We start from the raw sequence: 22,474 nt of genomic DNA, 5'->3' as shown, positions 1-22,474 counted from the left end.
TGCTGTTAGGGCTGGGGAGGGCAGGGGGAGTTTGTATGATATGGGGCAGGAAGGGGTGAGAGCAGGAGGGGCCAGGTCCTCATCACCCTCCCCACACCCCTTGCCTTCCCCTAAGTAATGACACTACACAAGCAGCAGCAATGAGTATCTTTTCTCCAAATATTTACACAGCTTAAATACCCACATGGGGAAGGGGGAATCTTTGCTTTGGCCCCAGCTTGGGCACACATATGGCAGCCTGAGCTCCTGTAGTGACCCTGCTGTAGGCTGGACTGGGGGTCATGCCATGTTGCCTACAGGGCTAGACCTCTGCTTTAGTGTTTCCAGCCCCACAGGCTTGGGGAGAAGCAGCAGCTCCAGGGACACCAGGGGACAAACAGACAAAGCAAGGCAAGCAGGGGGGGTCCACAGACATGAGGCATGGTGGGGACCTGGAGCCCCCCTGCCCAACCCCTGGTCCATAGGAGCAGCACCCGGCGTGTGGGCTGGGCTGCTGCCCTGCTGCCGGCCTAGGGTGGGTTGCTGAGCTCCTTAATGGCCTGGAGGATTCTCTTCATGTGGCCCACTTTGGTGATTCCCAAGTCCTGGAGGAAGGAGAGAGGGATGCTGATGTGCTCGTAGGGGATCAACCCTCAGCTCTTGCTGGCAGGGAAGCCGCAGGGCAGAGGATGAGGCTGCAAAGCCCAGCTCCCCATGCTCTCCCTGCCAGATCATGGCTCTTGCTAAGAGCCCTCTACCCTCTTACAAGCACATCCCCATGCCTGGGTGCAGGAAAAGGCATGGTGCTGTTGATCCTGCTTCAGGCAGGTGTACAGAGCCTTGCAAGGGCCAACCCCCTCCTCTGGTACCAGCTCCTGCGCGCAAGCTTAGCAAGCAGCGCAAGCTCAGCCCTGCGGGGCTGGGTGCAGGGTCAACACCTGCCTCTTCCCCCTGCCCCCCCCACCTTCACGAGGGATGGGGAGAAGAGGGATGAAGGACGCCGTGTTCCCCAGGGCTGCGGGTCCCTCAGGGGGCACAGGGAGGGCTGTACCTTCAGGTCTCTCCTCTCCAGCAGGATCAACTCAGAGCCCTGGATGTCATGCCGGACAAAAATGTCTCTGTATTCCCCTAAACCGAGCACTTCCAGCCAAGCTGCCACCTCCTCGGAGCCCCACTTGTCCGCTAGCAGGGAGGAAAACCACAGAGGTGGACTGGGCCCCCATGAAGGCAGCCAGGTGCAGCAGGGCAGGCAGCAGGCAGCCGAGGGCAGCGGCAGGCTGCAGCCAACATCCCCCCTTCCCACCCCCAGCTCTGGCAGTGCCAGAGGCCACAGCAGGCTCAGGCTGGAGAGGTTTCTCCTCTCCTTAGCTTACTTACGGAGCATCCAAGCTTCTCCCCCTTGACAAGACCCCCCAGCCCTGGGGCAGGGACTTACCCAAAGGGCTGAGTTACACCATAGCCCCCTTCTCCCCCTTGCAGTGGTAGTGGAGTTACAGGGCCAGGGGGCTCTGCATGTCCGTTAGCAGAAAAAATAAGCTCTATGGGGCTGTTGGTGACAAAGGTGACATCCCCAAGCAGCCAGGACATGCCCTGTCCTCCTCCCAGAGGGTCCCTCCACAGCGTGCCCAGGATGCTGATGGATAGGGCAGTATGGGTTGCACCCTTCTCCCTCCCTGGCACGCTGCCTGCTTTACCTGGGAGTGCGTTGTTGGTCCTCTGCTTTTGCACCTTGTCCTTGTCCTTCCTGGGCTTGGGGATGTTGAGGCGAAGCTTGAAGCTGCCCTTGTTGGCACTGCCAGTGCTTTCCTGTAAGAAGCCAGGCTGAATGGGGTGCTACAGCCCCCCTGGGGCCACCCAGTGGGCTATGTCCCACCCCATCCCGGTCCCTGTGCACCCACCTCCTCAGCAGGGTGGGCAATGGGCCCCAGCCAGTGGATGTCCAGCAGCCTCTGCAGCTCCTGGCCCAGCACGCTCAGGGGGCCATGCAGTGCCTCCTCCTCCTGGGGTGAGTCCAGCTGTGGGGGACAGGGACCATCCCCAGTCCTGCTGCCACAAGGGGCATGGGCCCCTCCACTGGGGAGCTCTGGGTTCTGTCCAGCTCCCCACTTACCGCTTTCCCTTCCAGGAATGCCCTTGTCTCAGCATACAGCTCCTTGATGCTCAGCACCACCTCCACAGCTGCATTCCTGGTGAGAAACTGGGGAGCATGGAGGGGTGACCCCTTGAGCAGCACAGCCCTGGGGTAGCTGGGTGGAGGTTGCCTTACCCCCCCAGCCCTAGCTCACCTCTGAGGTGCCAGCGGCTTTGTTGGAGAGGGCTTCACTAAGTGCCAGGGAGCTGATGTTGACAGCGTGTGCCAGCTCCTGCTCCACAGCTTTGTGAGCCTTGGCTGCCTCATGGATCCTGCAGGCAAGAGGGGCTGGAGCTGCCAGGGCGCTGCCGGGGCTCCCCCGGGCTGGAGGGGCAGCATGGGACTAGGAGACCGCTGTAGCTCTGGGTGGCCACAGCGAAGCTCCCCCACACTGTGCCCCCACATCCCCCATCCCACAGCCTGACCTGGTGATAAGGGTCTCGGCGACCCGCGAGACCTGCTGCAAGAGGCTGCTCTCCTCCTCGGTCAGGTACTCCATGGACTGCTGGGAGCTGAGCCGCGGCCGGGCGGCTGCTCGGTAGCTCTCCCCCTTCTGCTTGTCCTCCCAGGACTTGAGGGTGCTTTCAAATGCCTGTGGGGGACAGAGATAGCCCCCCCCTCAGCCTGTCACACCTCCCTGTGCCCCAGCACAGCCCCACTACACAAGCTGTGCACCCCCAAGCTCACCCGGTCCCTCGTCAGCATCTGGGCTCGGTTCTTGTGCTGGATCTTGATGATGCCGGGTGGCTGGATCCAGGCTTCTCCATCCACCTGCACGGGGACGCCCTCATCCCCCCGGATGGTGATCTTCACTACACGGCACTGTGAGGCAGACAGCCCACGGTTGGCATCGCAGCTGGCACTGCGCCACGGGCTTCAGCTGCTGTGCTGGGGGGCTGAAAAGCCTCCCAGTGCCATGCCAGTGCCAGCCAGGAGCTCACCTGAGCCACACCACCCCAGGCTCCACCGGTGCCCCAAAAGCTTTCCGGCACCACACAGGGGCCCGCAGGGTCCCTTGCCCCTACCTGCGCGATGCGATGGTGCTGGAGGTTGATGACCCGTGACACAGCCATCTGGATGCTGCCAAAGACGGCTACCACCTCCAGCTTCTTGTCATCAAAAGATGGAGCCCCGAAGTTCTGTAGAAGAGCAATACAAGTGAGACCCCCCAAACTGGGCTTGTTTTGGGACCCAGCTTTTTTCCCCCATGGGTGCCCAAGGCAGGGACACCCCAGACCCCTGCCCCAAGGGCTCCCAGGTTCCCTGGGACCACAGGAAGGATATTGTGTCCCTCTCCCCACCCCACGGCGCTGGCACTCACATTGTCCTCCTTGGTGCCTCCCCAGAAGTTGATGCCCCCGGCATAGCTCGGGATGTTGAGGACAGCGATGCCCTGCAAGCTGGGCAGCGAGATGGGTACACCATCGCACTGCAAGAGAGGACTGAGCCTGGCGGGGCCACTGTGCTGCTGCCCCCCTGCCCTATCTCTGTCCCAACCCCCGGTTCAATACCTCCAGCTGCACCCGCTGCTCCAGGTTCTTGTAGGTGCGCTGCAGGAGCTCCTTCGTGCCCAGCACCCCGTACCACATCATGTTCTTGGTGCGGCTGCTGCAGTGCGACGCAGGACAGGTGAGAGGGGCTGCTGCAGGCTGTGCCCTCCCTGGGGCACCGGGCTGAACCAGCCGGCCTGGACTGCTGGCCCTCAGCCTGCCTCAGTTTCCCCACTCCCAGAACTGGGGGGCTGCCCGCTGCCTCCCAGGAGATGCAGGCTGCAGCATGTGGCACCCAGATGTGCACCCGTCCACGCCAGCATGGGAATCTCTCCTCTATCCAGGTGCTGAGTGGGTAAATCCCACCAAGTCCTCCCGTGCCTGTTCACACACCCAGGGGTCATCAGCAGCCAGAGCCTCGCAGCAGCCAGAGCCTCGCAGCAGCCCTCCCCCTTCCCGGAGGTGTTTGCAATCTGCCACCCACCCAGGGGTGCTCATCCCAGCACTGTGGCATTGCACGCAGGTGGAAAACCTGCTACAGGAAGGGGTCCCCAGCCAGGTACGACAGCCCCAAGCTGACCCCATGGCTCCCAGCATCCTGACGGTCCCTCCTGGTGCGGGCATCAGAGAGCCAGGGGGGTACATGTTTTTCCTGGGGAAATCTGGGGGGGTTTCAGCCAACCTGCACTTCTTGGGGTGCTCATCCCGTTTGTTGTTGAACTCCAGGGAGATCTTTGCATCCAGGCCAATGCCGAAGTAATTATTCATGACGCATTTCTCCGAGAAGTGGCTGAAAGTGGCAGACAGGGCAGGTGGGTTGGGAGGCAGCTGCACACGGGCCACCACTGGACTGACACAGGGCGATGGGGTATAAAACCCGCCAGAGCTGCAGTGGGAGCACCTGGAGAGGTTGGCATTGGGATGCCTGACCCAAACCCATAGGGATGGCTGGAGCCCCCTGGGTCCCCTGTGTCACATCCAGAACCTGCCTGCACTGGGCTGGGGGAGAGCCCCGAGCTCCCAGCATGAGCATGGTGTTGGCCAAGAGGCTGGAAGCAAGAGATCCTGCACAAGGCATACGCAGGCTTCCCCAGCGTGGGCACTGCAGGGAGGGCTGGGCACCAGGGATGCCACACCAGTGGGCAGAGGATGACCCAGCAGCCATCTCCAAGAGGCAGTGTGGCCCCAGCTCTGCTCCCACTCTGTGATGGGCAGCAAGGGTGGTCCAGGGTCCCTGGGGCAGGCAGGACCCCAAACTCACAGGGCGCTGGGGTCTTCAGGGAACTGCAAGCTGCCAAAGGTGTCCGGCCGGTCCAGGATGATGGAAGAAGACGCGGAGGTCACCGTCTCCTGCCGGGAGCCTGTCCGGGTGGGGAGAAGAGGCAGCTGCTGAACTGGCTCTTACCCTGAGCCCATCCCATGGCTCATCGCCATGCCCCCTCAAAAAGCCACATGCACCATTGGCATCTTACTGAGCCTCTCCTCCTCCTTGTTGAGCTCCTCCGAGCTGTCCTTCTTGCTGGGGCCCACACTGCCCCGGTAGGCTTGAGTCTGCTTGTTCTGCTCATCCACAGCTGGATGCAAAGAGGGGCATGACAGCAAGTCTGTGCAGCTCTGTGGCCCTGTGCCCCTTCCCCAGGTCGGCCTTGTGGGCTTGGGCCAGGCGGGGCCCAGGGTGGCACCTGTGCCCCACATTGGGGACCTCCCTCAGCCATGCCAAGCATCAGAGAAGGGCTGGTCCCCTTGGACTGCACAGCACTGCTGCCACCCCAAGCATTCAGATGGGGAAAACAAGACATGGGTCCAGCACCAACCTGTGGTGGCTCCACAGCCCATGCCAGGCTGTGCAGCGCCACGCGAGCTGCCAGCCCCTGCCACCCCCTCACCTTTCTCTGCCTGCTCAATGATTTGCCGCAGGGCTTTCTTCAGGCTGTTCGCCCGCAGCATGAGCTGCTCCTTGGATTTGAAGATGCGAGGCACAGGGCTTGGGTTGAAGCTGCCACCTTTCTCCTGGTCCTTGGTGTCAGCAGGGGTAGCCTGCGCCATTCCCTCGGGGACCACGATGGCCTGAGCCTCCTCATTCAGCTCCCGCACCAGTGAGTCCAGCTTCTCATTCAGCATGGCGCACTGCGGGACGCCCAGCACGCTCAGCACCCTGGCGCAAGCTGCAGTCCCCCACCAGCGCTGGGTGCTTCCCTGAGCACCCTGTGCTCGCTTGGGCACCCATAGTGCCTGGGGATCCCAAGTGCAAGGGCACCCCATCTGTCTAGGCACTCCCTGATAGACTGGAGGCCCCGAATGCCTGGGCACCCCACGTTTCCCTGGGCACGTCATGTGCCTAGACACCCCATGCTTGCCTGGGCACCCCATGTGTGCCTGAGCACCCCAAGCACAGCACACCCTGCTGCATGCACAGCAAGGGCACAGGCCACCAGAGTAGACCCCATGAGCCCCTCCACTGCCCAGGAGCTGTGACATCCAGCACGCCCAAGCCCCCCAGCTCCCCTGAAACTCACTTTCCGTGCCATCAGCTCAGCCTCCTGCTTGTTCTCTGTTGCCCTCTTGTAAGCCCGACCAACTTCAGCCACAAAGTCATTGACGGTGCCGCAAAGGAACCTGCCGAGGAAAGCAGCAGATGGGTGGAGAGGGGCATGGCACAACCAGCTGGGCACAGATGCCAGCTGGAGGGGCTGCTGGGATAACACCCCCCTGCACCAGAGGGGCAGTGCTGGGGTTATCTGCCAGGCACCAGCACAGCTGGCAGCTGCTGGTGGCCAGACAGGGGAGAGCCTGGCCTGGAGGGCTCTCAGCACCCCTGGGGACATGCCCCCAGCCCAGCAGGGGGGGGCTCCAGCACCCTCATCGCCAGCCCCCTCCTTACTTTGCAGAGGAGATCACCACCGAGTGCTTGTCCGACTCCAGGATCTTGGCCAGGTGGAAGGCAACAGAGTCGGCGTAGTGGGAGATCTGGGCCTGGGCAGGGACAGGGGGTGACAGCTGGAGCTGTGACACCCTGCCGTGTACCCCACTCCAGGATAGAGCCTTGCCTGGCCAGCCCTGGACCAGGGGTGAATAGCCCTCCTCAGCCTGCTCCCCCAGCCCTGAGGGCAGCCATGCCTGCGCCACAGGGCAGAAGGGATGCTCAGCCACAGCAGCAGGGAAACTGAGGCAAGAGGTTGAGGGGAGCACATGGAGGACTCCAAAATAGCCTGCTGGTGGCAGGCCAGCTCTACCTCACCCTGCTGACTGCTCCCAAGTGCACGTGCCAGGCTGAGACTGGCCAGACTCATTTTATCGCAGGCAGCTGGCTGCCAGTCCCCTCGCAGCCCCATTCCCCAGGCACTCCCAGCATGACTTCTCCCTGTGCAATCCCACCCTGCATGCCCCCAAATCGGCTGATGGGGTGAATGGGAACCTCCCCCCCCCAGCATACCCTCCCCCATCTCAAGCCCTCGGTCCCCAACAGTGCCCACCTGGATGTTGGAGTCCCCGTTCTCCTCCTCCTTCAGGGCTGGGGGGGACTGCTTGGGGGCCTCGTAGGTCAGCACACTCCACCTGCCAAGCAGAGACCATGGCTGCCTGCCACCTCCTGGCACCCCGGCACAGGGACATGTGGGCAGGGGACAAGGACAGGCTGCCCAAGAGGTGTCAAGGCCGGGGGGGAGCAGAGAGGCACGTGTCCTGTGCCACGCTCACCGGTCCAACATCTTGGTGGTGGCCCTTTCCAGCTTCTCCAGGATCTGCAGCAGCTGCGTGTCATCGTCACACAAGCTGCCCCATCCCAGCACCCGCGCCAGGTCATTGCCGGTCCCCAGAGGCAGGACGCCCAGCTGGCACTGCGGGAGTGGGACGGGGCAGGGGGGCTCAGAGCAGCCTCCAAGGGCACCCACGACAGCCCCAACCCTGCCGTGCCCATTGCTCACAGCACCCTGGGGCACACGGGGGAGCTCCCAGCTGCGGCAGGTGCCGGCACTGGGGATGGTGCCAGCCTGCGCCGGTGATGCCAGGCACTCCCGCTCACTTGCTTGTGGAGGCCAAGGGCGTCAATCTCGGAGAGCACCCAGCCCACGCTGCCGTCCCCCCCGCACACCAGGATCCGGAAGGTGGAGAACTTCTGGAAGAGGCGCAGCCTGGCGGGGAGGGACAGGAGAGAGGGGCTAGGGGCTGTGCCAGGCACCTGCCGGGGCCACCCCAGTGTGCCCAGGCCAGCACTTACCCCAGGTGCGGGCCCCCGTTCATGAGGTCAAAGACTTGGGCCGGGTTGAGGAACTGCTTGAACTTGCGCAGAAACTTAACACCCTGGTTGTCACCGCTCTTGGAGTTGACAAAGGCCAGAAGAGGGCTGGAGCAGGTCGAAGGGCAGGTGGCCTTCCAAAAACCTGCGGCGAGCCCAAGCACGTGAGCCCCCAGCCCCAGCTCCCACCCCCCCCCAAAGGACACTGATGGAAACACCTTAAGAGAGCAGAGGCCATGTGGACACTATGACTGTGCTGTACCGGACCCACAGGGTGCTGGGGCCAGGCAGGAGGGACAGTGATCGGGGTGCCCAGGGGATGGTGAGGTGTGGGAGAAAGAGTAAGAGATGGCAGTGAGGATGGGAATGGGGATGGGATGGGTTGGGATGGGGATAGGGATGGGCAAGGCTAGCACCAGGGCAGGTCCAATTTAGGTTCCTGCTCCATCACTGTCCCTGCAGGCACAAAGTGTGTCACAGGGCTGACTCGTGTCCCTGGCCTGCCACTCCAAGAGGGGCAGCAGTGGTGGGCGCACACGAGGGTCAGTTCCTCACTGTGCCAACAACCCGGCTGTGACTGACCCAGCAAAACCACATGGGAACAGGGCACACTCTCACCTGGAGGTGCTCCCAGGGGTGGCATTGGCAGCCGGCGTGACCACCCCCAGCTGTCACCCCCAGCTCTGCCACCTGCTCCTACCAGGGCTCTGGCAGGGTGGGTGCAAATGACACAGAAGCCTTGGGAGGCTTGGCAGCCAAAACTGCTTTTAAAGAAATGAGATGGGGAATGAAATGTGCCCAAGGCAGAGGAGGATCGATAGCTGGCCCACAGCCCACACCCGCCTCAGGCACATCTTGGCCATCCTGGTCCCCAGACCACGGGCCGGTGCCCGCTGGCTCCTTCCCTTGGCAGACCCGGTGATGCTGCGGCAGAGAAAGCATCAGCCTTTGCTGCCACTGGCACTGGCCCCACAGCCATTGCAACCAGAGCCCTGCGGGGTGCAACTGGGAGCCCCAGTGCCTCCACCGCATGGGGAGCAGTATCCCCACAGCCCACCACCACCCAGCCTGGGCATTGCTTGATCCCCACTCCCAACCTGGCTGAGTGGAGTGGATCAGCAAAGCAAAACACCGGGGGCTGCTGAGTCAGAGTGTGGGCTGCTGCAGAAGAGCCCGCTGCCAGCAGCACCCATACACCGGGGCGGGGGGGGGACAGCACGGCAGGAGGAGGGGGGCTGAGGCCTCGCCAAGCTCCTTCCCACAGTAACAGAGCCCAGTCGGGCTCAGCAGCAGTCACAGCTGCCGGCTCCACAGCCGTGCTGGCCTTGGTCGACTGGGCTGCTGTGAGAGGGACAGGGCAGAGATGCTACCGGGGAGCCAGCCGCGAGCAGCCGTGGCTCTGAAGCCGGAGGAGAAGCCGCGTGATGGTTACCCTGACAGCATCCCGATGAGTAACAAGAAGCAGATGAGCCACCGGCTGAGCCGAGCGGTGAAAATCATTAAAGAACGAGGAAAGAAATATCCGGAGGAGAAGAACAGATTTTGCTTGGCAGAGGCCAGCTGGGCCCCTCCGGAGAGGGTGAGGGAGACAGCAGGAGGGGTCCCCCCAGGCCGCGCATTGCTTCTCCTCCCAGCACCCCACAGCCACCCGCGCCGGGGCAGGGGAAGCTGTGCTCTGCACTGCCAAAACAACAGCTGAGGTTCAGACACTGAAAAATATCCCAAGCAAGGGCCTCATCCTGCCCTGCAAGGTGCTGAACCACTGGGGTGCAATGGGAGGCACCCCACGTCAGGGGCTTAGGACTGGTGCCACTGACCCCAGCACAGAGGGACCATGACCAGGGCCACTCTGAGAGGCAGCCCAGCAGGAACAACTGAAGCCACACATGGGGAAGAAGTGCCACCCCAAAGCATGGCACAGACGCAGCCCTGGAGCAGAACACAAGGCAACAAGCAGCCTTCAACCAAGGGTGTGGTTGGGAGGGGCGTTGTCTCTGGAGCCTACTGATGGTGGTGTTCCTGGTGCCCCACAGGAAAACAGGCACAGTGCCACAAGTCAAAGCCTGAAGGGGAGCTCTGAGAGCTCAGAGCCCTGTCCCAAACAGCTTTTTCTCCCCACCTGCAGCCCAGCGCTGTCCCCTCCATGACTCACCATCCGAATCAATGCTGTTCAAGGCAGTTGGTGGGATGATGGACACTTTGTACTGGCCCAGGGGGCACCTCTTGCCGAAGAGCTCCTTGCAGGCGCTGTGAACCTGGGGACACAGGGACATGTGCATAAGCAAAGCTAGGGGACACAGCACCAAAGCCCCCAGCCTCAGTTTCCCCAGCAATGCACCCAGAAGGGGCAGTGCTGTCTGTGCCTGGGGGGGGAGGACGGGCAGGGACAGACACATCCTTACGATGGCCTTGCACCAGAGACACCGCCAGTCCTGCAGCCTCCGGACGCTGCCGCAGGTCCGGTCGCAGACAGCACAGCGCGCGCTGACGGGCAGGTTCCCCTCCAGCCACTGGTGGGGCATGGCCACCTGCAGAGACGGGCACTCGTCAACAACACACCACCGCTGCTGCCCCCGCACGCTTGAGGGACAGTGACACAGGCCGCCCCCTTCCCCAGCCACCACAGAAAGAGGCAGGCAGGGGATGATGCCCCACAGCACAGCAAGGCAGCCCCAGGACCCCTCCTGTGCCCTGTCGACCCTGGCTGCCTGGCCCCTTGCAGTCGCCAGCACATGGCGCAGGGCAGGGGTGTCCCCAGCAAACGTTTGGGGGTGGCCCCACTTGGAGAGCAATAAGGGATCCTGATGCCAGGTGACAGAGGAGGTGTCCCCAGGCCACGTCCCCACGCAGCCAAGCCCGGAGGCCATGCAGTGCAGGGGACAGCTAGGTGCCAGGGTCTCCCCCACTCCTGATACGGGCACACAAAGGCCAGCTTTGCTGGTGGCTCTGTCCTGCCAGGGTTCCCTGCAGGGACTCCCCTGCTCACCCCGTCCTCATCCTCTATGATTTCGGTGCCGATGGAGGCCAGGGTTGTCCACTTGCAGTTGTTGGTGGCTCTGACGGCGCAGCGCTTGTGTGCCTTAAACTTGCAGACTGCAGGTGAGGAGCAAGGACAGTCCCCATGGGATGCGCAGCCCTGGTCCCCAACCCCTCCGCAGCTGGTGACAGCAGCTGGTGGGCATCACCCCGCATCCCTCCTGCTCCAGGCCAGCCTCGGAGTCAGTCCCCCACCCCAGTCCCCACCCCAGCCCACCCCCTGCAGCAGGACCCCAGCACTGACCTTCACAGGAGAGGCCGTGGGACGTGACCCCCGGGAGGGCTTCACGGCACACGTTGCAGAAGGTGGGGCGGGCGTGGGAGCAGGCGTACCAGTTGTGCATGCCTGAGAAGTGCTCCATGTTGAACTGCGTGGCCTGCTGGTGGGTACAGCCCTGCCCCGTCAGTCCCCTGAGACCCCCGGCTAGCACTCCCTCCCTCCTAGCCCCCCCTGAGTCCTCCCAGCCCCACTCCCAGCTCCTGTCCTTCCCGCGGGGCTGCGCCAAGGGCAGCAGCTCCTGTCCGGCAGCCAAAGGCACCCCCAGCTCCTGAGGGGTACCCACTCACAGACGAGCACCCGCACAGCCCCCCGCCCACATCACCTCATGGATCTCCCACTTCTGGACAGATTTCAGGGCACTGATCCAGTCCTCCATCTCCTTCCGGTTCTCCGCACATAGGATGAGCTTCCGGAATGGCGTGATCACCTGTGACAGCCACCAGCCCCGTGTCCCCTTGCAAGGCCACCCCACAGCCAGCCAGCCCCAGGGAGAGCAGTCCCCAGCAAACCCTGGCACACCGCCACTGGTGCTACCTCCAGCAGCACAAGGCCACGCTGAGGGGTGCCCCACAGCTCTGTGGGGAGAGGGGGGTCTGCGGTCCCTCCCCGCAAGGTGCTGAGGTGGAGGGGCACGGCGGGTAGCCCCGCACCTCCCTCACCGTGAAACTGTTGTTGATGTTCTTGGTGCTGGTCTCGGCCACGCTAGCATCAGACAGGTCCACCTCGTCAAAGATCAGGGACTGTGGGGGAGAAACCAGAGCCCCAGTCCACCAGGCAGGGATTTCAGGCTCCTCCCTGGGCTCGTAGGCTCAAGGTTCCCCAGGCTGAATATGCTGGAAGCCCCCCCCAAGCCTACCTTGGCATCCTTGGCATAATAGAGCGTCCTGCCCCGCAGCTTGAAGTATCGCCTCTTCCACCTCTGGAAGGAGCTCGTCTGCTTCAGCAACAGCCCCTCCTTCACACTCTTCTGCAGAGACCACAGGGTCATGAGCTCCCACAGTCCCCAGGACTCCCAAAGCCACCCCCAACCCTCTGGTGACACCAGTCCCTGGGTCCCCAGGAGCTAAGCAGTGCCCAGAGCACAGATGGGATATTCTGGGGTTCACACTGTGCTGGATGTAGCAGAGATAATTATGTCCATCACCCACCATACCCTGGGCATTGGGCACTCTACGTGATTTGGGAGGATGCTGCTGGGCACAGCAGTGCTAGCGGTTGGTCTCCAGCAGCACGGAGCCACCGCTGCCAGTCGCTTCCTCCCCATCCCCAGAGCAGTGCCTGGAAAAGTGCCTTGACCTCCCTGGAAGCCAAGGGCAGAGCTGGGGCCATAAGAGCTCCCTTGGAGGGAAGACCAACACCCCAAAGCCACCAGGACTGCGTCTTGGAGGTGGCATTACCCGGGCACTGCAGCCCCAGCCTCCTTGCTGGGCTGGGGAGTAAACGGCCAGGATGCGGCCAGCCCTGCCCAGCCCCCACAGCCCCCGGCAGGGACAACCTGGGGCCAAGGGCAGCCCGCAGCAGGCAGAGCATCCCCTTGCAGTGCAGCACATCCCTGCAGCCTGGCTGCCCGTCCTCTGCCCTCCCCGATCCACAGCACCTGCCAATATTTACCCTCCTCGCAGCGGTGTTTACAAGGCCCAATTAATTAGTGTTTGCAATGCGGCTACGAGCCTGTGCCGAGTGGGGTGGCAGAGATGCTCTGGCACTGCCTAATCTTTGATTGTATCTTCTTTAAACACCGCCGGCAGCCCCATTCAGCTGCTCCTCTGCAATTAGCCGCAACAGCGGTTGTATCAGATCCCAGCACACGACGACAAGGCACATTTAACGGTGAATTAGCACTGGGCACTGAGGGCATCGCGAGAGAGACACAGCCCCGGGGCTCCGCACTCCTGTGCACAGCCTGTGTGCTGCAAGAGGTGGCGCCCGCCAACCTACAAACACACTGGCCCCTCACCTCAGCGTTAACCCACTGCCCCACGGCTCTGGACGAGATAGTCAGAGCACCAGGAGTAGTAGGAGCCTTCAAGGTCACAAAGAATCCAAAATCCCGCCTGCTGCCCGAGCCTCAGCTCCCCCAAACACCTGACCCCTCCCCAAGCACCCCAGGGTACGCACCAGGATGTCCCTGGCTCTCTTCCAGCTTGCAGTCCTGAGTTCAGAGGCTTTTTAAGCTTTTATCACTCCAAATCTACATTTACCCCTCCTCAGGACTGGTGCAGCGTTCGGCTGCGGTTGGTCCCCGTGCTGCCTGCAAGTGTCAGTACAGGTTCAAAGAGCCTTGGTGTCCCCAGTGCCAGCACCCAGGGACCCACCGCGTCCCCTCCCCAGCATCTCCGCTGTGAGAGCACACAGAGGAGGTGGTGGGCCCACAGTGGCCCTGAGCCCAGGCTGCGACAGCCAACAAGGGAGACCTGGGCGGCACCTGATAGCCGAGGCCACCAGCAGACCCAGCCACACGGTGGGAAGCCGCGCTGCAGTGGACAGTGTTGAGCAAACCCGCCGTTTCCCCTTCGCAAACAGGAAAGGGGTGGGGAAGGCAAAGGCCAGCACTCGGGGTGAGCAGTGGGTGGGACGTGTCGGGGTGGCATCACACCCGCCGTGCTGGCTCCCCTGCAGCCTCAACCAGGGCTCCAGGGTCACCAGAATAATACAACCCCCTATAGCAAGTGGTTATGAGGTACTCTATAGCTCCCAGGAGCAGGAGCTGCACACCCACAGCACAGGGTAGGGGCTGCCTCTTCCTCCTGGAGAGCTTTCAGGGACACTGACAACCCACAGCCACTGGGGTGGGAGCTCTGCGCTGGCGGCTGCACAGCCCTGAGCATGACGTGCCACCCGCACCCCAAACCGAGCCCTAGCCCCTCTGCTCACCCCAACTGCAGCTCTTCCGGCCAGTAAGTCCCAGCCAGCGCTGCAGGGAGCCACAGCAAAGCCAACGCTGGCTCCATCCCAGCAACAGAGGTGGTGACATGGCATGCCCCGCTACCGGCCCAAGTCCAGCTCCCCTCTGTGGGGCTCTGCCCCAGCCCTCCCTTGCCCCACCTCAGGGACCCTCCCTGCTCTCTCCAGCCCAGGGGGCTCAGCACCACGTGGGATGTAACTGGCACCGGGTGGTCCCGGAGACGCAGGGGTGGGGAGGCGAAGGCAAGAACGAAACCACCCAGGGTCTGTGGAGAAACTGCCACCTCCAGCTCAGCAACAGCTGGTGGAGGGCAAACGGCACAGGGGCCTTGAAGGGGATGGAGCTAAAAATAGCTGCGGGAGGATGGCCAGCCACCAGCAACGCACCCCACCAGGACTGGGCTGGTCCCCAGGAGCCATCATCCCGCAGGCTGGCTGTGTGCTCAGCACAGGCAGGGGGACTTGAAGCACAGCCTGGGGTAGCTCACCTCCCTCTGGGACCGCACCCCAGCAGGGCTTCTTCCAGGCCAGGGTGCACCCCAAAATGCCAGCTGCTCCCTTGGCCCTAAGGCCGAGCCCCAGAACGCTGCTTAGAACCTCCACCCTGCTCTCCCAGCTTTGCCACCACCATCCCTGGGAAGAGCCCATAGTGCAGCCAGGTTAGACCACAGCTGGGCAGGAGGGTTTTCCTGCTGGAATCAGCTTGGACAGCGAAGGAGCTGCTGGAGAAAAGCCAGGAAGGCTGTTACTCAGGAATCCTGGCACATATGGCTAGTGGACACCACACTGGCTGCCCACATGGTTTGCAGCCCTACACCACTCCTGATGGGATCTGCTTGGCCCTGTGGCAACACGATGCCTCGCCCAGGGAGGAGGAGAGGGGACCGAACACCCACCAACGCACCAACCTGCATTGCACCAGCATCATCCCGGGCAGCCACCCTCATCCAAACGTAGTAGCCCACCAAGCACGTGCCAGGGTCCGGCTGGGTCAGAGCTCATCCCCCACCCCAAGCCAACAGGTGCCAGGACAGCAGGAGAGTGCCGGCAGCCAGCCCTGCAAACAGCTCGGCCACAGGGCCACCAGCATCTGCTGGGCACCCTGTGGGCTGGAGACAGTTGGAAACCTTATCAGGCTTTGCGATATGGCAGAGCTCTTCCGGGACTGGGCAGCCAGGGGCTCAGCGGCCGGGGAATGCCACAGCCCTGCAGGCTCAACTGCATCCACGCTCCCCAAGGATATAGTCTGCTGCCATTGCAGGACCCCAAATCCCCCTTCCCAGTGCTGGGGAGATCCTTGAAAGGAGATTCCGGCACCTGTCCTGACATGCCATTACATGGTGCCACGAGGCACTGCTCAGGCCATCAAACGGGGACAGAGGATTAATAGTGAGGAGAAGAATGAGGGAAGGAGGCCCCAGAAGAAGGGTGATTCCCCCCTACACCTCATCCTCCAGCAGTCACAATCTTCAGCTGCTTTTTAGAAATGAGCTCGTGCTTCCCTATCTGCAGCCACATCAGTCTCCAAGCATCCCATCAGCAGGCATCCCGTGCCAGCCCGCCCTGTGCCAGCCCCCCCCGCCCCTCACACCCGGGTACCAGAGGGCACCGCCACAGCTCTCCCACCCTGCCCAGCCGCTGGCAGGCAAGAGCAGCGCTTGCACAATGGAAAATGTGAGCGGGGAGAGGGCAGCACATCTGAGAAACCTCACAAACATCCGGCTGGCGACACTGGGGCTATCTTTACACCCCAGGCACCAGCTCGGCAAGCCCTGATTAACGAGAGCAAGCCCAGCCTCCCCTGCTCTGCTGCAGCCTCCTCAGCAGGGATGGTCCCAGGCAGCATCACTGTGCCCGGTGGTACAGTCCCACTGTGGGAGGTGACCCAGTGACCAGGCGGTCCCCTCATCAGCCTCCAGCAGGCCATGTGCCACTGGGCTGGGAGCAATTCAGGACACAGCTGGGGTGGAGATGGGCTTTGGTCCCAGCTGGCAACAGCATGGCTGGGGCTGGTGGGGAGTTCTGGGGATGGAGCCCAGAGGGGGTCACCTGGAGCTGCAGAGGATCATGGAGATACCTGTGGGTTCTAAGTATCCCCATGGATGGAGACTCCACAGCCTCTCCGGGTAGTCCATGACAGCGTTTGACCAATCTCACAGTCAAAAAAGTGTTTTCTTGTGTTCAGATGCAATTTCATTTCCTATTTTTTCATCTGTGCGCATTGTCCCATCAGCGGACACCACTGAAAAGCGCCCAGTTCCCTCTTTGCTGCACCCTCCCTTTCAAATATTTATCCACATTGCTGAGGAACCCCCGGTCCCAGCCTCCTCTCCAGGTTGAAGTCCCAGCTCTCCCGGACTCCCCCAATATGAGAGATGCTCCAGTCCCTCACCAGTGTCAAGCCAGGCGCTGCCTGGGAGCCATGTGTCATCCTCCCACTACAGGAAGGAGGTTTCCAGGCCTGGCCCCAGGGGCCCTACCTTGCTTTCCTTGTCTTTTAGCCAGGATCTGGCCCTCAGCAGGCAGCCCCCGCCACAGCCTGGCTCTGCAGCACCGCCCTACCAGGCCCCCACAGCTGCCCCAACACCCCTACATCCACAGGCACCGCTCACCCCATCCCTGGGGCACCCTGAGCCTGCGGGGTGGTCAGTGCCTCCAGCAAGGACCAGGAGCACTCATTCCTTGGGGTACCAATAACCCCACTGACTACTCCCAGCCCCCCAGGAGGATGCTGGTGGGTCCCCCAGCCCTACCGAGTGGCTGTGATGTACCCCAACATCAGGAATTTGGGAACATGATCCTCCTTTCTAAATGGCAGACAAGCCATGCCCCTGCCCACCATGGCCATGCACATTGTGTCCACCCCATGGGCAATGCTCCTATCACTAGCATGCACCCCCCTGTGCCCCCCTTGGTGCCTGCAGCCCCCCAGCTCTGGTGCAAGCACCCCAGGACCAGTCGCTCACTGCAGCTCCTTGCAGCTGGAGCCAAACCCCGCAGAGCTGCCAGACCGTTCCTCACCTTCGCTCAGCTGCCAGGAGAGCCTGTGCCGAAGCAGCACCAGGAGCAGAGCACCCGGCCCACATGGGCAGGATGTGTCCCCCACCACCATTTGCCAGCACCTCAGATGTCTTGGTTCATCCCAGCACCAGTGATCCCTCCTTCCCCATCACCCCCTCCCTCCATGCCCAGCCCTAAGGGGACCAGCACAGGGGTGCAGCACAGCATCCCCCTCCCACTTTGCCCTTTCACTCCCAAAACCTGGCCCAGGCAACTGGCAGCCCCCAGCCGTGGTGAGGAGGAGGAGAAGGAGGAGGAGGAGGGGGCAGCAGCCAGACCCCATCCATCCTGGGGCCATTCAGCCCGGCGGGGGCACCTGCGCCTGGCAGCTGTCATTGTCACCGAGCACAATGGCCTCGCCGCCTCCGTGCCGAAGCCAGCACAAAGCGCCCTGCGGGGCACCCCAGCAATTACAGCCCGGAGAAAGCCAAGCTGGGGGTGTGGAGTGGGGAGACATGATTGATGGGGAGGTTTGAGGAAGGGATGGGGGAACGGGCATTTGGGGGGCGGGGAGGGCGCTGGGAATGAGGAGCAGCGATCAGGAAGGATTCAGCAGATGCCAAAATGATCCTCACGCACTCCTGTCCCCATGGGGCTGAACAACACTCTGGCATGGAGGAAGCTGCTTGCTCCCATCACCATGGACCAGGGTCCCTCTAGTCAGGGTGGGTGGGCAGTGGGAGTGGGGGTTCTGACCCTTCCCAGCCCCCCAACATGCCAGGGTCCTATAGAACCCCCTCCAGCACCCCAGCTACCATCGACAGCCAAAAAATGGGCCAGCTTACCCCCACCGCCCAGCCTCTAACCCAGTTATCTCTCGGGAGCTGCAACCCTGGCACTAGACTTTCTGTCCCTCATTAACTGTGCTAATTAGGTACCTGCCTCAGTCTCTGGGGTGCAGGCAATGGTCCCACCCCCCATCCCAACCTTGCATGGGTGCACAGGGGTGTCAAAGCAGCTCGGAAAGGTGCCTGCCGTGGCACACATGCTGCCCATCCCTCTGACTGCAGCTGTGGCCGCGGCCGGAGGGACGGGCAGCACGTGTGCCACGGCACAGCTATGAGCCAGGGACAGCCCAACCTGGGTGGCAGCAGCAATCGCATCCCAAAATTCTCATCTCTGTAGGGAAGGAAGCAGCCCATCTGGCAAGGAGCCAGGCTGGCAAGCGTGGTCCTGCCCATTCAGACCAAGGCAAAGGGATCCTTGGGGAAACCCCTGAACCCCACCACTGAAAACACTTAGATTTGGGGGGGGATGCACACACAGCTTGCTCTCAGCCCCCTCCAGCACCAGCCCTGCCCGGCTCTCACCCCTCTCCCCTCCTCTCTCCCAGCTCCACAGGCCATTAACCCAGCCGCGTCCTTTCCGCCTGCCCATCCATCACGCCGCCTGCCTCCCCCAGCACGCTGCGCGGCATCACCTCCTGCATGGCTAATTGCCGACACCGGTCAGGATGCGGGCAGCAGCCGCGGCAGGCAGGGAGCTGGCAGCTCAGCCTTTCCCCACACGTAGCCTGTCAGCCGGCGAGGACAGACCTGCTGGTGGCACAGAGGGGCTTTGACACCTGGGGTGGGGGCTCAGGGTGCACTCGTGTCCCTGTGATGCTGCTGCAGGACGTGGGCACAGCCCAGCCATCCACCCTTTTCTCTCAGGTTTCCTGGCATTGACGACTCCCTGTGATATCCCCCCGTGCTCCACAATACGGCAAACCCCTCTGGCATGGCAAATGCCACGTGGCAAACTCCAGTGGCTGCTGTCACCCCTCCGGCGGGTGCTGAGGGCTCATACACAGCACTAAGCATCTGCAGGACCCTGCCCACCAGTCTGGCTTCCCACCGTGCCCCCTGCGCAGCACCTGCAGCCCGGCACAGCCCACAGTACCCACCTGGCAGCCAGGTCAGAGCAGGCAGAGGAGGTGCCAGTCTGCTCCAAAGAAGGGGAAACTGAGGCACGTTCCTTGAGCAGCCAGAGGGACTTCGCAAAAGCCCCCCCAGTGTTGCCTGTCCCGGAAATGTCTCCTGCCAAGTGGGAAAATCCCACTGTGCCGGGTTGGAAGCTTGCAACTTCCGCACCCCTGGGCAAATGCCCTTTGCCCCCCTCGTGCCAGTGTGCCAAGCTTGGCACAACAGCCAGTCCTGGGCCAGTGGGAGGGGAGCTTGCCCCAGCCCAGAGCAGCCCCAAGCTGCCACCAGACCCGGCACACCTCCCCATCTCCTCTGCCTCCCTCTGTGTCTGTGGCACCCAACACCAGAGCCCAGAGGCGCTCCCCTGCTCCACAACTGCATTCCCCCGTGATGTTTTCTCAGTTGTCCCCCCTCCCCACGGCGGCACAGCCACCAAATCCCCACCGAGGGGTGGCTGGGGCCAGAAGCTGGCTGAGGGGGGGATTTCTGGCACGGCCCCAGGATGAGTGTGTCCCCCCCGCGGCGCGGCAGCCCCCGCATGCCCGCCGGCACTGCAGGCACCGCCTTGACTCACACCACCGCCTCCTTCCCACAGCCGGGAGGTGGATGCAAAGGGACCGTTCACCCGGTACAGCACACCGCCCAGAGCATCCTCCCTGTGTCGTGCCTGCATCCCCCCTCCCCAAAACACCCCCCTTCAAAACCTCCTCCTCTCCCTGCTTCCCACCTGGCTGTGCAGCCCAGGTTATTTCTTCATGCGCTTCAGGCAGGAGATGCCTGGCCATTTCACTGTCCCCACCTAGGACACCTGCGGCCACCCACTCCTGTTTGGCCAGAAGGCACCACACCCCATATTTTTGTAGGTCCTACCAAAATAGCTTCCTCTGAGCAAGCGGCGCGCGCACACACACAAGCTGCCCTCATGCCAACGGCTGGGAGGCAAAAACGTCACATCCGACCTCAAAGGTGTCCCCATCCACCCAGCAAACCACCACGGGGGACTGGATCTAGGGAAAGCTGCGGGAATGAGGCCCGCAGGGGAGCTGGCACAGCTGAATTAATCTGGGGCGCCAGGAAAGATGCCGGCTCCATTTTGCCACCCACCAGGCCCTGCACGCGCGGAGCCTGCAGCAGGGTGTGGGATCCTGAGAGCCTATGGCACCACCATGACCCTAAATCTCACCACCAGAGCATCCATGGTGCAGAACCTTCCCGAAAGACCCCCCTTTTCCCAGGGGCAGGTGGGTGGAACCCAGGGGATACAAACACGGGGTGAAGGCAATCGGGGGGGGGGGGGGGCAGTCCTGGTATGGGAAAGACACTGTCCCCGAATGGTGGGGGGTAAAATCCGTGCTCCACAGCCCCACAGGACTGATGCTGACCCTGCCACCGTGGGGTCTGCACCTTTTCTATGTGCCCTTCCACAGGGCACAGGGGGCCAGACCCCTCCTGGCACTGCCCTGGGCACTGGCTGGCTGGGTCTGCAAACAGCAAGTGCCTGGCACTGATTTACACCCCAGAGCAGGCGAAACCCCCCCACCCTGTTCTTGGCAGGGACCCCGCGCACCAGCCAGCCCCTTACCCCAGGCCCCTGTGCCCCTGACCTTGCTCCTCATCTGCCCCGAGGTGGACACCTTCCGGATGAGCTTGTGGGAACTGTCCTCCTGCTCGCCCTCGCTGTCGGACGACTCCTCACCGCCTGCCTCGGGCGAGATGGGTGCCAGCTTGTCGGAGTCCAGCGATGACACCGATTCCCGGGTCTTCCTCAGGAACAGGTCCCCGGGCACCAGCTTTTCGGCCATCTTCCCACCCGGCTTGGCTCAGGGCTCCACCGCCTCCTGTGATAGCCCTGGGAGGACAAGGACACACAGGAGTGGAGGAAGAGCCCTGAAAGGGGGTGCATGGCCCCTCACCCTTTCTGGCTCAGCCAGCCAGGAGGTGCAATCCTGGAAATCAGGGGAGATGGCACTTCCTCGCCCAGGAACACCGCTCAGGGTGGCTTCCTTGCAGGCAAAGTTTTCCTTCCTTGCCTTTTTTCAGCGTCCCAACTCCTCCTCGCCCTGCCTGGTATCCCAACGCCGTCCCTCGCTCCGCCGTGGGAGACGCCGGCCACCCCATGCCCTGGCATTGGGGTGCACATCCCCTGCCGCAGCCTGCGCCAGCCCCCACTCCGGTGCCCGTCCCCAGGGTGCTGGGCTGCCCTCAGTGGCCGGGGAGGGGGGGGGGAGAAGGGGGGTTTCCATGAAAAGCAGCAGCTGCCTCCCGCCATCCGCCTTGCTCCGGCAGCCGGGAAGGGCTGGGAGCATCTCCCGGCCCCGCGCCGGTGGGTCGCCAGTCCCGAGCAGGTGGCTGGGGGTGGGGTGGGATGGAGGGGGGGGGGGCGCGGGGCTCCCCGCATGCGGGGGAAGCCATCTCCCCAATCTCCCCACGGCATCCCTGCCCACCCCGGGGGCTGCGGACGGGCTGGGGAGGCACCTACCTGGGCGAGCGAGCCTGGCCGGCTGCAGGGCTGCCGTGCCCGGGCCGGGGGTGACGGGGGGCACCCCAACGGCGCCGTGCCCGGCCCCACGCGGCTTCCGCGGGCCGACTCCGCCGCCCCCCCGCCCTGCCGCGGCTGCCGGCAAACGTGGTGCCGTCTCCCCGCGGAGCAACAAGCGTTTCGGGGGGGGAGGGGGGGTGAGGCGGGGGGAAGCGAGGGCACCGCAGCGCTGCCGTCCCCCGCTTCCCGGGCGCAGCCCCCCCCCTCCTCGCTGCGGGCCTCGCACCCCCCCCTCCAACCTCAGGGGTGCCGGGTCTCCGCCGAGCATCCCGCAGCACGCCCGGGAAGTGGGGGGGGGGGGGGGGGGGGGGGGGGTAGGCGGAGCGGCCCCCCCCTCCTCCCCGCGCACACACCTTGCACACCCCGAGCCGCCGCCGCCGCTTGTGCAAGGTCGCTCTTCCTCCGGCCCCCGCCCCGCAGCCCCCCCGGCCCCGCCGGGATGTGCCTCTGCAGGCAGCCCCGGCCCTGCCCCTGCGCCGCAAGCCCCGGCCTGCTCCGGCGCGGCGGGCGCTGCTGCGCACCGCGGCACGGGCGGCCCACGCACGGCCCCGAGCACGCGGGCACGGGCGGGCACCCGCGCGGGCACGGCCGAGCACCCGCACCGCCGCCGCGCACATCCGTGTGCGCCACCCACGCGGGGACACGCAGGGCGATGGGCGAGCACATGCACCGCCGCCGCGCACATACGTGTGCGCTGCCCACGCGGGTACGGGTGGACACACACACCCCCCCACACACCCCCGACGTGGGCGAGGACACGCACTGCTGTGCATATGCGTGTTCACGGTGCCACACACGTGCAGGCGTGCACAGCCCCGGCATGGGCGAGCAGCTGCGCTGGCACTGTGCACATGCGTGTGTACATGCCCACGCATGCACGGGCCGGCACAGACCGGGCGTGGGCGAGAACACACGCT

At 63.5% G+C, this 22,474-nt stretch overlaps 1 protein-coding gene across 4 annotated transcripts; it reads right to left on the bottom strand.

The window, feature by feature from the left end:
* Positions 1-133: 133 nt before the first annotated feature.
* On the bottom strand, positions 134-21,791 carry DGKK (diacylglycerol kinase kappa). Of its 4 annotated transcripts, none has more exons than XM_074882668.1 (30): positions 21,498-21,791; positions 20,623-20,867; positions 12,007-12,117; positions 11,810-11,890; positions 11,473-11,577; positions 11,115-11,250; positions 10,821-10,927; positions 10,237-10,362; positions 9,987-10,089; positions 7,817-7,979; positions 7,622-7,730; positions 7,297-7,436; positions 7,074-7,155; positions 6,482-6,573; positions 6,117-6,216; positions 5,487-5,727; positions 5,073-5,174; positions 4,862-4,961; positions 4,283-4,390; positions 3,622-3,718; positions 3,432-3,539; positions 3,136-3,249; positions 2,798-2,932; positions 2,536-2,702; positions 2,265-2,382; positions 2,090-2,176; positions 1,878-1,994; positions 1,674-1,800; positions 1,031-1,161; positions 134-584 (listed from the first exon to the last, which is right to left on the bottom strand). In XM_074882668.1, exons 2-30 carry the CDS (start codon positions 20,818-20,820, stop codon positions 510-512), a joined length of 3,480 nt encoding a protein of 1,159 aa, XP_074738769.1. In that variant the 5' UTR covers positions 20,821-20,867; positions 21,498-21,791; the 3' UTR covers positions 134-509. The 4 variants fall into 4 exon arrangements, with proteins under 4 accessions (XP_074738769.1, XP_074738770.1, XP_074738771.1 ...); XM_074882669.1 differs by having other exon boundaries at positions 1,674-1,785; XM_074882670.1 differs by having other exon boundaries at positions 1,674-1,785; positions 11,115-11,247; positions 21,498-21,790.
* Between the last annotated feature and the right edge of the window lie 683 nt (positions 21,792-22,474).

This window comes from Strix uralensis, chromosome 13, assembly GCF_047716275.1.
Source record: "Strix uralensis isolate ZFMK-TIS-50842 chromosome 13, bStrUra1, whole genome shotgun sequence".
NCBI classification, from domain to species: Eukaryota; Metazoa; Chordata; class Aves; order Strigiformes; family Strigidae; genus Strix; species Strix uralensis.
The sequence above is the reverse complement of the archived record's forward strand: the minus strand, read 5'-3'. Positions and strand labels throughout refer to the sequence as shown.